The sequence below is a fragment of the Gadus macrocephalus genome, chromosome 20 (genome assembly GCF_031168955.1).
Source record: "Gadus macrocephalus chromosome 20, ASM3116895v1".
Lineage (NCBI taxonomy): Eukaryota > Metazoa > Chordata > Actinopteri > Gadiformes > Gadidae > Gadus > Gadus macrocephalus.
Window position 1 is genome coordinate 15,834,198 of NC_082401.1, and position 12,500 is coordinate 15,846,697.

The window sequence follows — 12,500 nt, forward strand, 5'->3', positions numbered from 1 at the left end:
GCCGCCACCACCTCCACGACCAACGCCACCACCATCACCACCACCGCCACCACCACCGCCGCCACCACCGCCGCCACCGCCGCCACCACCTCCACGACCAACGCCACCACCATCACCACCACCACCACATCCAGCACCACCACCACCACCACCACCACCACCACCATCACCACCACCACCACCACCACCACCACCACCACCACCATCACCACCACCACCACCACCACATCCAGCACCACCACCCTTAGTTCTTTTATTTTCAAAGAAGCTTGTCACACTGGGCATCGGTTTGTGTTTGGCGGACGACACTAGCTCACAGGAGCCGTTCTGGACAAGGACAAGAGACAGCGTGCTTTTTTTTAATCACGACTCTTGCTTCCTAATGACAGACTTGCTTCTTAATCAAGGCCACACACATGGCGTGGAAACAGGCAGGAATCACGACCGCAGCGCTAGATAAGCTCGTGATTTTTCCTTTGTCACAACAATTTGTCTTTTACTTCTCCGCTCAATAAATCCTGCCTGGAATCGGGCCTGATTGAATTTGCCCCGGCCGTCAGACACTGCATATTATATTGTTCTCGGGCAAGCTTGGGCGAATATTGATTTGAGTTCATTTGAGCTCCTAAACAGATCTTTCTCACAGCCTAAATGAAATTAGTCAGTCAAGTAGCTCCCACTTGATCCTCATACCAAACAGAACTGGTTGTATTTTTCAATATGCGGATAAACCACATTCACTATTAAGGCTGATGCAGCGTTGAGATGAGTACTTGCGACTTGCAAGATTCACACCCTTGTGTCTTACGTGTGAAGTACAGCAAGGCACGTTATCTGATTCTGTTCGGCTTGACATGAACACAAACAGCTCATTCAGTATTCCATGCCTGTAAAATGCAATTATCTGGTGACAAGCGCACCCTTATACAATGTACACAAAGAGAGAGGATAAAGAGGCAATGAAATCACACCAAGATCAGAGAAATGGGCTCTCAGCAAAACCCAGCTCAATCCCCTCTCATGTTCTTCTTTACAGTCTGGCCTCTAAGCTGGCCTATCGTGTCTCCGCCATGTTCGAGGTCAAAAGTTTATCCGGATACATGCGAGCGATGTAATCAGTGGAAAAAACCCACCTGCTCTGCCTATATTCCGCTGACTGTGTCTTTTAGAACTGGTTGCCATGGCGATGGTTCCCCTCCCTCTCATCCTTCCTAGCGGGCGGAACGCCGGCTGAATGTGTCTTTCCCGCTTTCGTGAAGCCATCGCGGACACATATATGACATGTATATATACAGACTTCAGATCGCTGCACCAGCAGCGTGACCCCCCTCCCCGACAAGGCACCGTCTCCAAGACCCCCTCCAGGACACCTTCACCCCCCCCCCCCCCCCCCCAACCCAACCCCACCCCATCCCACTCCTCCCCCGTACCGATCCCTGCCAAGGGTACAGTTGTATTCGGTCCAGCGAGTACAATTTACAGCCTATCCGGTCCTATTTATTCAGCCTTATGCTGATGAAGCATCTGTCTGCTTGGCTGCCCCGTTCCCCGAGTCTGCCCGTCCGCGTCGCCCCGTGCTCAACATTTTTATTGCGGTGAGCCCGCCTTAACCGCCATCACACCTGGCCATCAAGGGGGGGGGGGGGGAGCTGGGTAAATAAAACAGTCGCTATCACTTAAGACCTGGAGGGATGTAAGGACTCCTTGCCGTTATTTAAATAGAAAACGGCACAAAGCGGATTTCACTTTGTACAAATGCTAGGAGACGGCCGGCCATTTTGTCCATGGACAAAATAACCAATTTAAATGAGAGTATTATCAGAAATAGCACGCAGCAGATGAGTTTCATTTTGTCGAATGGTGTTTTCTTTATCAAGGAGAAAGTCAACTCGCATTTAAGTTGATGGCATTCCACTGCCCAATCGTTTCAAATGCAAAACTTGTTAACATTTAGCATAATTTCCCAAACTCCGTACTTTCTGAAATGTCACAGGTATTTAGCTCAGCCCTCTTTTCAAATCATATTCAAATACTTAAGCTGTAAAGGTCAAAGAGGGGTGTTCCGAAACCTGGGCGCGAGCTACATACTTCTCAAGGAAAAAGTCACACAGACTCACTTGAGAAATGCTTTTCATAATTAGCCCGCGGTGCAAGAGCAGCGCAGCTCGGGCTAAGAGTAGCCGTGCTCCGAGCTACTCAGGGGGAGCGCCCACCGATGGCAGCCAGGGAAAAAACACATTCATTCCACATCGTTCCTCTTCGTAAATTAGCCGCAACAGCTAGTTTTCTACGATTTATAGGGACATTTTCTTTCCTCTGAAACGAGTCTGAAATGATCCAATTAACACTGAGGCATTTTAACGACCGTGAAACATTGGCTATAGGGCTGCTTTTGCCTTTACTGCGGGAGCAACAGGATTTGGGGAGACGGACAATATGGAGGCATGTGTACAGCTCGGTAGCAGGTCTACATCTGCAACGGAGCGCGTTTGATTCTAGACAAAGGACTTGTAGTGTCTAAATGACACTTGAGGCGATTACGAACCACGGTGCAAATTTTTACGGCCGCAATGAATCTATACTATTTGCAGTTTGCGTCAGAGTGGTTGTTAAGTTGTTTTCGAATGGATGTGGTCGGTAGATGGTACGTGTTCATTTGAGTAGATTTTCCCGGTTGTGACGCTATTCATCGGCTTCCAATTTGTCTGAGCTGTCTTTCTGCCTCTTTCGCTTACGCACTTACTCCCTCGCTCTCAATTGTTTCCCTCGCGCAACGTGCCCCTTTTTTTTTCCGGCTTCTGTGTGTGTAAGTGTGTGCCTTTACTCGTGTTGATACCTGCCTTTTTAAAACACAGAGTTTGACATGCGGAGCGAGTGTGCAGAGTGCACACACACACACATAAGAAAGCACACATGCACACACACACACACACACACACACACACACACACACACACACACACACACACACACACACACACACACACACACACACACACACACACACACACACACACACACACACAGGAACTTATGGGTGGGTGGACAGGGGGAACGGGTTGGTGCGGTGAGTTAAACGCGCCCGGTTGTGTTCAGAAGGTTGGTGTCTTCGGGGTGTGAAAGCACATGCCCAGGCCGCATGCAGAAAGAGGGTCGCGACTACTAGTCTTTCCCTCTCCTGTCACAGTGAGCCGCTGCTGTCGGCGCACCCGACGCCTTCACTAACCAGAGACGAGTCGCGTGATGCAATCACCGCGCGGCACTCGGCCGACTCCAGCTGCTCCCGTCTGCTGACAAAATTGGCAGCCTCTTTATGTCGCCGGCGTTCTTAAAGAATCCCTTCCCAAAAAGAAGCATGCCCCGCTAAGTGACATCAGATAAGGACGGCGCGTCACGCGTATGTGCCGGAAAGACAGAGGCGCGGAGACAGACAAGGAAAAGGAGAGGAAAGGGGGTATGGGCACTTGCCTCTCGTCTCCAGACCGTTTCCACACGGTTCCCCAGGGGCGGCCATGCCTTGCCGAACGGAACCGGGAACCAGCGTGCAGCTGTGCCACTTGCTCGTCTTCCACCTGTGAATATGAGGAAATAGATATTCACAACCATGGGTTTGATTCGATAGACAGCAGTGCGACAGACGGAACAGAGGCACCTAAAGGGTTCTGCAATCATATGAGATAAAGAACGGGACAGGGCTGCGTGCTCTTAAGCGCTGCTAATTGATGCTAATTCCTGGTCACCGGTCAGCCAGTGTGGCATTAGGCCAGCATTCACCGGCCAGCGCCACAGAGTGACTGCTGCTTGATATACAAATGAGTAAATCGGTTCTGCGGTTTTGCCCATCGAGATGTCTGCAGTGGAATACCAATATCCACCGAAAATAGAACAATGTTCTCAATGCTTTCCAAGGACGGAAAAAATAAAACCCACAACGGTTGCTGTTCGTCTGCCTCGGCTTCTGAAGATTGTTTTGGAGCTATAGGGTTTTAAAAATAGAGCCCACACAGGGCATACTGATTGGGCTCAGTGTGTTCCAAGTGTGCCCTGCATGCACCGCACGGAAACAGCATGGGGGTGCGGGTCCTGGCCCCCCGTGAGTCCCACGGCGGGGGTTAACAGTGATGTGTAAATGTATGCGTGGGCGTGCGCTCCCCCGGCGCACGTGGATTGAGATTCAACAGGCAACACCGAGGCGTCGCGATACGTCAGTCTTGATGTGGTTGTTGGACTAACAGGATGAATCAATTTCGTTTTGGTTTAAGTGTTGCACCTGTGGAAAATAAATGCTGTGGTTTTTTTTTAAGCAGGGATTGTGGTTTTAACCGTCTATACTCCACTAATGCCCGGTCAATCGTTAATAAGTACGGTGCATTTTATGTAATTAAAACTAATAGTGTGCGTATTGATGGAATCTGTATTGATGGAATCTTATCCCGTAATGCATTGATTGGTTTTCTACAGAATCATGATAATATCGAAGTGCGGTTGAAGTGAGGTTCAACCCACTGTACAAATGTGCTTGTTTTTGTGTGTGTGTGTGTGTGTGTGTGTGTGTGATCATGAGAGTGAAAGTGAGAGAAAGTGGGTTTATGCCTGTGTCTTCACGGGTGTTGTCTTCACAGTGTGTGGGTGTGTATTTGTACGTGCATACATTTGTGTGTGTGTGTGTGTGTACATTAGTATGTGTGTGTTTGTGTATGGTTGTGTATACATGGGTGTTTTTGTATATACATGTATGTCAGAGTTAGTGAGTGACTGTGCATATGTGTGCGTGTGTGTGTGTGTGCGTTTGTGTGTTTGTGCGTGTGTGCGCGCGCGTGCGTGCGTGTGTGTGCGTGTGTGTGACCTGTAGACTGGACACAAGGGAAGAGATTCACATTCTCTCTCTTCGTAGAGTGTGTCCGGACACTCCTGCCCGCCGTGGGCCGCTCTCCGGATCACTGTCCGGTATCGGGACTGCGTGGCCGCCGTGGCGTTCGCTGCGGGACAGAGGAACAAGAAGCTAACAAACAAATCGTCCGGGGGACGTCCACGACGGACCTCGGGAACACACCGAGAGCGAGGACGTTTACGAGGACACGACACGCAGAAAACATAACCCATCTACAAAGACATAAAAATGAATAAACGCGTCAACAAAAGTTCTGCCGTTCCCGATTAAAAAAGCGTTCCCGATTGCGTTCACGTCCGAGCGGTTACGGCGGCGGAGTTGTCCTCCGGTGCGAAGCGATCGGTCCAGACGTGCATCAAACTGTAATGGCTTCATTTGGCTCGGGTTCCAAGGCTCATTACACAACACTAATTACTGAACATTGAAAATGGGGCAATTAGGACAGTAATCACATCATCAGGGGACCGAATGGACTGGAGCATATTTACAGACGAGTTGGCCACACCAATCTACCCGTAAAACAATCGCGTGCCTTACTTGAAATTTGATTCGATTTATATTTAAGGGAAATTGCGTCGTTGTTAGCACGGAATTCAGTGCCAAGACTTCGTCGGTCAACTCGTAAGACAACTCTGAGTAAGTCTATTTTGACTTTCATTTTTAACCCTGTATCACCCCTTGTTATATACTGAAGAGCCCTTTAATGTGGTGGAAACCGTTTCAACATATCATTCACATCCATATCTATTTTCATAGCACAGGCCTCTCCATCTACCAGCGCCTGTGATGCCGCTCCTACTGTAGAACCTGTTCCTGATTTGGCTGCTGCTGCCGTAGCCACCGCCATCACTGTGATGAATGGGAATGTGCTTCGGTGGTCCACCAGGATTTGCAGTTGGCCTCTCCCACCCCTCTACCCAGCTGCCTACTCCTGCGGTCAGTCTGCAGCCGTAGTGGCGTCCGGTGCTGAGTGCAACTCCTCATGCGTATTTATGACAACCTCTGTGTGAATGCATGAGCCGTGTTCGGCCCGGAGTGACCCTGTTCGTTGATAGCGGATGCCCGCTGAGCTGCTGGCGGGATAAAATGCCCTTCTATGCGTCTTGTTTGCGTCCTCATTCCAGTGCTTCTCCTGCCGCACAGTCCTAAGTTGTTACCCCCCCCACCCCTCCCTGCTGTGATAACGTCTTTCCTATTCATATAGTTATGTTCCCTTGCTGTGTAATGCCTGTCTATCTGCCACCTCTTGTGTTTATTCCTCACCGATACTAAAAGGAGGCATTCTGTTGATGTTTCTCTCGAGCCTTTCTCCTTTAGTTCTCAGGAGCTCAGGGTTCAGGGAGGATTGTCGTGCACTTCAGACTCGGATGGTGGCCTTGTGCGGTCTTACCTTAAGGGTTCTTAAGAATAAGGAGCACACATCAAACTTATTGCCCGATAACAAGAATTTGTAAATATAACAGTTTATTATAGGTTTATTTGACCGCTGTTATTTGATTGAATCCTTTCCAAAAAGAAAAAAGAAAAGCGACAGCTGTGTAGCCACAGCAAAGCGACCTTGCCTTCACTCCCCACAGTGAGCAGTACGTAAAAACTGTCCTTTTGTTTGTTCTCAAACGATACTGGTTAGTCTGTCTCACGGCGTCAACCCCCTTTCACAATGTAGGTACCTCAAAAAACAAAGCTTTGGCATCATCTTAAGGAAAAACCATCGCGATTGAGACCCAGCCCTCGACTCAAACCAACAGGTGGATTACCCGGAAATCTTTGCCATTGTGCATATAGGTCTGCTGCGTGATCACCTTGTGTGCAGTGGGTGGGGCAGGCTGTCCATTCGCTGAAGGGCGTCACGATGCAGTCTCTCCTACAGGGCAGCACACACGGTCGGAGGGTATCTGGCCGAGCGGAGTCCGGACACCTGAAGGATCAGACGAACAGAGTTGGTTAAATGGTCTCTTTCCTCCACGGGGGCGACCCGGTGATAAGTGGCCTGACACGGGCCGGTAACAGCGCCAGGCGTGGGGAGAAACAACCAGCCTGTCCTTGAGTTCACACGTCTCCTCCAGGTCCGGGAACCACACGACGGATTGTAATTTGGAAAATTGACAAATATTTGCAGTTAACTGTTTCTCGCTGCTTTTCTATTCCTTCTCTGTGTCCAAGACACACAGAGACCTCAAGCTGCTCAGAGAAAAAAAAAAGAAAAAGGCGAGAAAAGACAAAGGTTCGTCCAGCTAGTTGGGGACCACTGTTTTATGCATCATATAATACCCAGCGGGGGGTTGGTGAATACTAATTAGCTTTGTTAGTATTCATTAACAGGCAATGTCTTTCAAGGATGCCACACCTTGGCACAGTCTCCCCTGATTACAATCTAAATAATAAAACACTCTTCAGTCTTTTCAAACAGAAACAAAAAACACACGCCGCATGCGCTGTTTGCCGACGTCCAACAGAGCGCACGTGGCGTGGAGGAGCTGCTCCGTTCGTGGCGCCCCACGCCACAAAGTCAAAGTGGACCGTGCGTGTTTGCTGTGGTGCTGCGCCCCTCACAGGGGTGGTTGTGTGGAGCCGTTTCAGAGCGGGGGGGTTGTCGCGTGGTACTCGACCGTCCCCAGGGTGAGGGTACAAAGTATCCCTGGTGGTCGCCAAGGAGACGTGATGCAGGAGCAGAATCAATCAAAGTCTGGGCGCGCTGGTTGTCTAATTAGAGCCCAGAACGGCGAGGGGGCAAGCGGACCGGCGGGCCGATGGATCACCTCCTCGGGTGCCAAGGACGCCATTACAAAGGCGGTCACCGTCGCATCTCCCAGATCAACGTCGCTTGAAAAAAAAAAAAAAACCAAAGCCATCGTTTATTTGACATGCCCACTCCGCAGACCATAATAAGTCCCCACAGTGGTGTCTCGAATTTCATCCATTATCAGCTCTGAGAGGGCTGGGTTTAAGGGAAGGCTATGCAAAAATCTAACGCCGTTATGCGCTTTGATGTCCTCTCATGAATGAGAGCCCCGGTACGTGTCTCACACTCACACACACACACACACACACACACACAAACACACTCGCACAGACACTCAAACTCCCACACACAGACACAAACACACTCGCACAGACACTCAAACTGACACACACACAAACGCAGATACACACGCAGACATGCGCACGCACACATGCAGACTCACACACACACGCACAGACACAGGCATATGCACACGCACATAGACACACACGCACACACACACACTGCACACAGTCCCCATCCCTCACACTTCAGTTTCCTTCCTTCTCAGTGGTGGGCAGAGACTTCGCTCCCCCCTACAACCTGATTTGAGCATCTCATCCCCAGCCCACCCACCCACCACCCACCACCCCCCCGCAGCGTAGGATCCCATATCCTCTCCCGCCGCGGGAGAAGCCCAACTCGGCCAACCCTGGGATCAAAGTGCTGCTTCTCGGGGCAGGGTGGGTAAGGGACATGAGACTCAAGCCTCCCTCCGAGTATTATTCACAGCTTGTCACTACCTCCCCCTCAACCACCCCCCCCTTCCCCCTCGCCACCAACCGCGACTTCACACCTCCATCACCACCACCACCACCCACCCACACCACCGGCGCCAGCCGCCAGCGCCCGTCACGCGAGCCAGGGGACACGGTTGAGAACTGGAGGGGAAATGTACTCCGTGAGCTGCTCGTCGCGGAGGCGGGGAGGAAGGGGTTGAGCGCTAGGACCCGGGCTAATCCGCTCGTCGGGCTAATGATGACGGATGAGCCGGGAGCGTTCACGATGATTATAGTTGCATCGTTTTTTATCACGTTAGGAATGCCGCAAGTGCGCTTGTTTGCACCGAACACGGTCATGTAACACAGTGTAATCAGCGGATGTAAGTGCTACCGTTTTCATCGTAAAACTGTCTTTTATTTTTAATGCAATGTCTGAACAATACAGAAAATAACAATTGTGTTCTTTCAACTTTCCACCCGGTAGATTCCAAATACGACAAACTAATTAAAACCCAATGCAGTCAAAGAAAACAAGAAACAAGAAGAACCGGAAACCGGTGCACCCCTGACTCTTATAGCGTGAGTCGAAGGCTGTTGTTGCTAGGCAATGCATGTACACCAGCAGGCAGTGGCTGCAGAGTGACCTGACCTCCACACAACATCAATACCATCTCGGGAGTCCTCCTCCTCAGGTGAGAGCTGTTTAGAAAGAGGTCACTTTAGTGGGCCCACAAAACCTTGCGGCAAAGTCTGGCTCGGAAAAACAAAACAACAAAGCAGAAGTCCCGGGAAAAAACTAACAACGCACCGGTACGAATTCAGAAGACCCCCACGTGGTCCATTACCTTCCCTCCTACAGCACCGGACGCCAGAGTGTGTGTAGCGTGTCTCCAGAGTGTTAATCATACCCGATCAGCTCGGATCTGTCAACTCTCAGGTCTGTTTCCCAGGGCAAACGCACACTTGTGACTCACTAGAAACTTACTCTGTGGCTATGATGAATAGCGACGCACAAGCTGTGTGTGTGTGTGTATGATACCGTAAAAGCTATTTTATTAGGGGCGTACTGTGAGAAGGTCTACACCTGCTGGTAGTGCACAAACGACAGCCCTGTGGGGGAATTGGGCCACAGCGGAGGAGGTAACAACACACACACACACACACACACACACACACACACACACACACACACACACACACACACACACACACACACACACACATGCACGGACGCACACAAACACCTCTCCATGATCAACTTTATTGCGCTGTCAATAATACATTGGCTTGACAAACCACCTGAATTATTTACAAAAGGGGACCTTCCTAGTGATCGCTATAACATCGTTAGAGCAGAGAGTGCAGGAGCCTTCAGCACAGTTTGATATTGTTCAGCTGGAAGAGGAGAATATAATGGCGGCGTAAACAAACTAGGAAAGGAACACGGGCAAGGAGAGGTTCCAGTGGAAGGGTATTAATGCGCAAACCTCTCCCGGGGATATTATTTTTAAGGAACAAATTCAGGGCCTCTGGCTTCATGTGTTGGTGTGTAAACACATTTTGTTGTAAATATAATATTTGAAATAATCCACCTCGGTAAAAGTGAGTAATTACGTTGTTAGTAAAAAAAGTTTTTTTTTGTATTTGTTGTATCTTTTTGTACGAACTTGGGAACAAAAAAAGGCTAATAATTTACCCCTCCTAACGCTAGGTGCTAAATGGCTATCTAGGTAACAGTAGGTGCTGTGGTACCAGGCTCTAAGGTAACAAAGGATGCTATGGCAACGCTGGTCGCTATGGTTACACTGATAAGCCCAAAGCCCACAGCTGTGCCGGGACAGCGACAACAATATTTTGGAATGGTCGCGTTTCGTTTCCTATCCGAAACTAAAACTTCTTCTCCTTGAAAATAACCGTTATGGGTCGACTTATTTTCGCTGGGGTGGCGCCGCTACACACATGGGGCCAAGTGTCCTCTGGGCTTCACACCCAGCACTAAGAGGTTAGACTCGGGGCGCATTCCAACACTTGTGGTTCACATGACCTGCCCTGGGGCTCATTCCAACGCTCCACACCCTTGTGACCGCCTTACCGTTTGCTGACGACGTGCCCGGTGCCGGCCTTCACGCAGTCCACCGCGCGGATCTGGACGCCCGCCGTGCAGTCGGAGGTCGCGTTCCAGAAGCCGGTGCCGTTGATGGCATTGACCCCCGAGTCCTCCACGCAGGGGCCCCACGACCGGGCGTGCCAGAAGACGGGCGCGCACGGGTGATCGCTGCAAGGCCGCCACTCCTCCAGGGCGGGGCCTCCTGGACACCCCCTGCCGCCTGCGCGTCGTCAACACAGAGCACATCAAAGAGCAGGCACTTCAAAGAGCCATGTGGAGCCTCGCCACACGACACGCGCTAATGCTTGTTTGCTATTAGATGCTACATGCCAAACACAGCCAGAGAGGGAGCTGGGGGAGAGAGAGAGGGGGAGAGAGAGAGAGGGAGAGAGGAGAAGAGAGAGAGGGAGAGGGAGAAGGGGAGAGCGAAAGAGGGAGGGAGGGAGGGAAAGAGATGGAGAGAGAGAGAGAGAGAGCGAGAGAGAGAGAGAGAGAGCAGGGAGAGGGGAGAGAGAGGGAGAGAGAGGGAGAGAGAGAGAGAGAGAGAGAGAGAGAGATAGAGGGGAGGGAAGGAGACGGAGAGAGAGGGGGAGAGATGGAGAGAGAGAGAGAGGGAGAGGAAAGGAGAGAGGGAGAGAGAGCAAGAAAGAGCGAGGGTGAGAAAAAGAGACACAAACACACAGAGAGAGAGAGAGAGAGAGAGAGAGAGAGAGAGAGAGAGAGAAAAGGCGGATCCTCAACCCATCCACACAAACCAAACTGAAATGGGAAACAAAATACTGTCCTTGATTTATGCCCAACATCGTCACCGCAGACGCCGCCCTCCTTTCTTTATGCCTTTTCAGCACTTAGCGCTTCCTGGAGTGGAAAACTTTGGGCCAGAAGTGCAACATCCCCCATTGTTTTAGTGCGATTGTTGTTTATCTGTATTAGGTGGTATAATTAATGAGCCAATGGGCTGTCTGAATTTTAATGACTCGAGGTCCACTGCAATGACACATTGGACGCCTGAAAATAAACAGGGGATTCTATAACTAGACCACACACACACACACACACACACACACAAATGTACACATATCAAGTGTGTAACATTTTTGGATTCAACTTCATCGTTATATATGTGTGTGTTTGTGTGTTTGTGTGTTGGGGGCTGCAGGCGGCCACCCTTGTGCCAGATGGCTTTCTTCACTGAACCAGAGCCGAACAAACACCTGCCTTTACGTGTCGTCCCAAAGCTCTCCCACACTTCAGCACTCACAGATAAACACACACATGTGGTGCGCACATACACACACACATACACCCAACCGAAACATCAAATTTTTTTACCTTTCCGTTCCTCCCTAACCCAACGCACACACGCGCATACACATACATGAGGACACACACGCATACGCACACAAAAGGACACAAGCATGCGCAAACACAAACAAACACACATACACAAACAAACACAGAAACACTCGTAAACACACCCAAGGACACACATGCATACACAAACACACGCACACACATACAGACACAAGGACACACACGCATACACAAACATACACAAACACGAGGACACACACTCATACACAAACACACACACATACACACACACACACAAGCTTGCGCAAGCCGACACACAAACACACACACACACACACACACAAACACACACCAATTTGCCAAAAGAGGAGGACACACAGAACGAGGCAGCAGCATAACTAGGACTTCAGTCAGTCAGGAGATAACCAGCAACATGCTAATAACCGCCGCTACATGTAACCAGCGCCAGGGCCGGGGAGATCCTTTCATCAGCTGCTTGGCCCAAACAACATTCAGTTATGAAAATTAATTGGCAGTAGCTGGCTGCCAGGCTTGCAGTGTCTGGGTTGAAAGCACAGCAAGCGGTCTTGGCCAGATCAGTGACCATTCTGGCCAGGCTGAGAGCTGGAGAGAGTGTCAGAGAGGGAGTGTTTCTGTGTGTGTGTTTGCGTGTGTGAGAGTATG

At 50.2% G+C, this 12,500-nt stretch overlaps 1 protein-coding gene across 1 annotated transcript in view; it reads right to left on the bottom strand.

Annotated features, from left to right (window-relative positions):
- Window positions 1-12,500, bottom strand: part of thsd7ba (thrombospondin, type I, domain containing 7Ba) — a 143,733-nt gene that overhangs the window by 48,505 nt on the left and 82,728 nt on the right. The window contains 4 exon segments of the mRNA XM_060039918.1: window positions 3,469-3,572; window positions 4,847-4,979; window positions 6,694-6,809; window positions 10,488-10,722. Coding sequence (XP_059895901.1) covers window positions 3,469-3,572; window positions 4,847-4,979; window positions 6,694-6,809; window positions 10,488-10,722 — 588 coding nt within the window.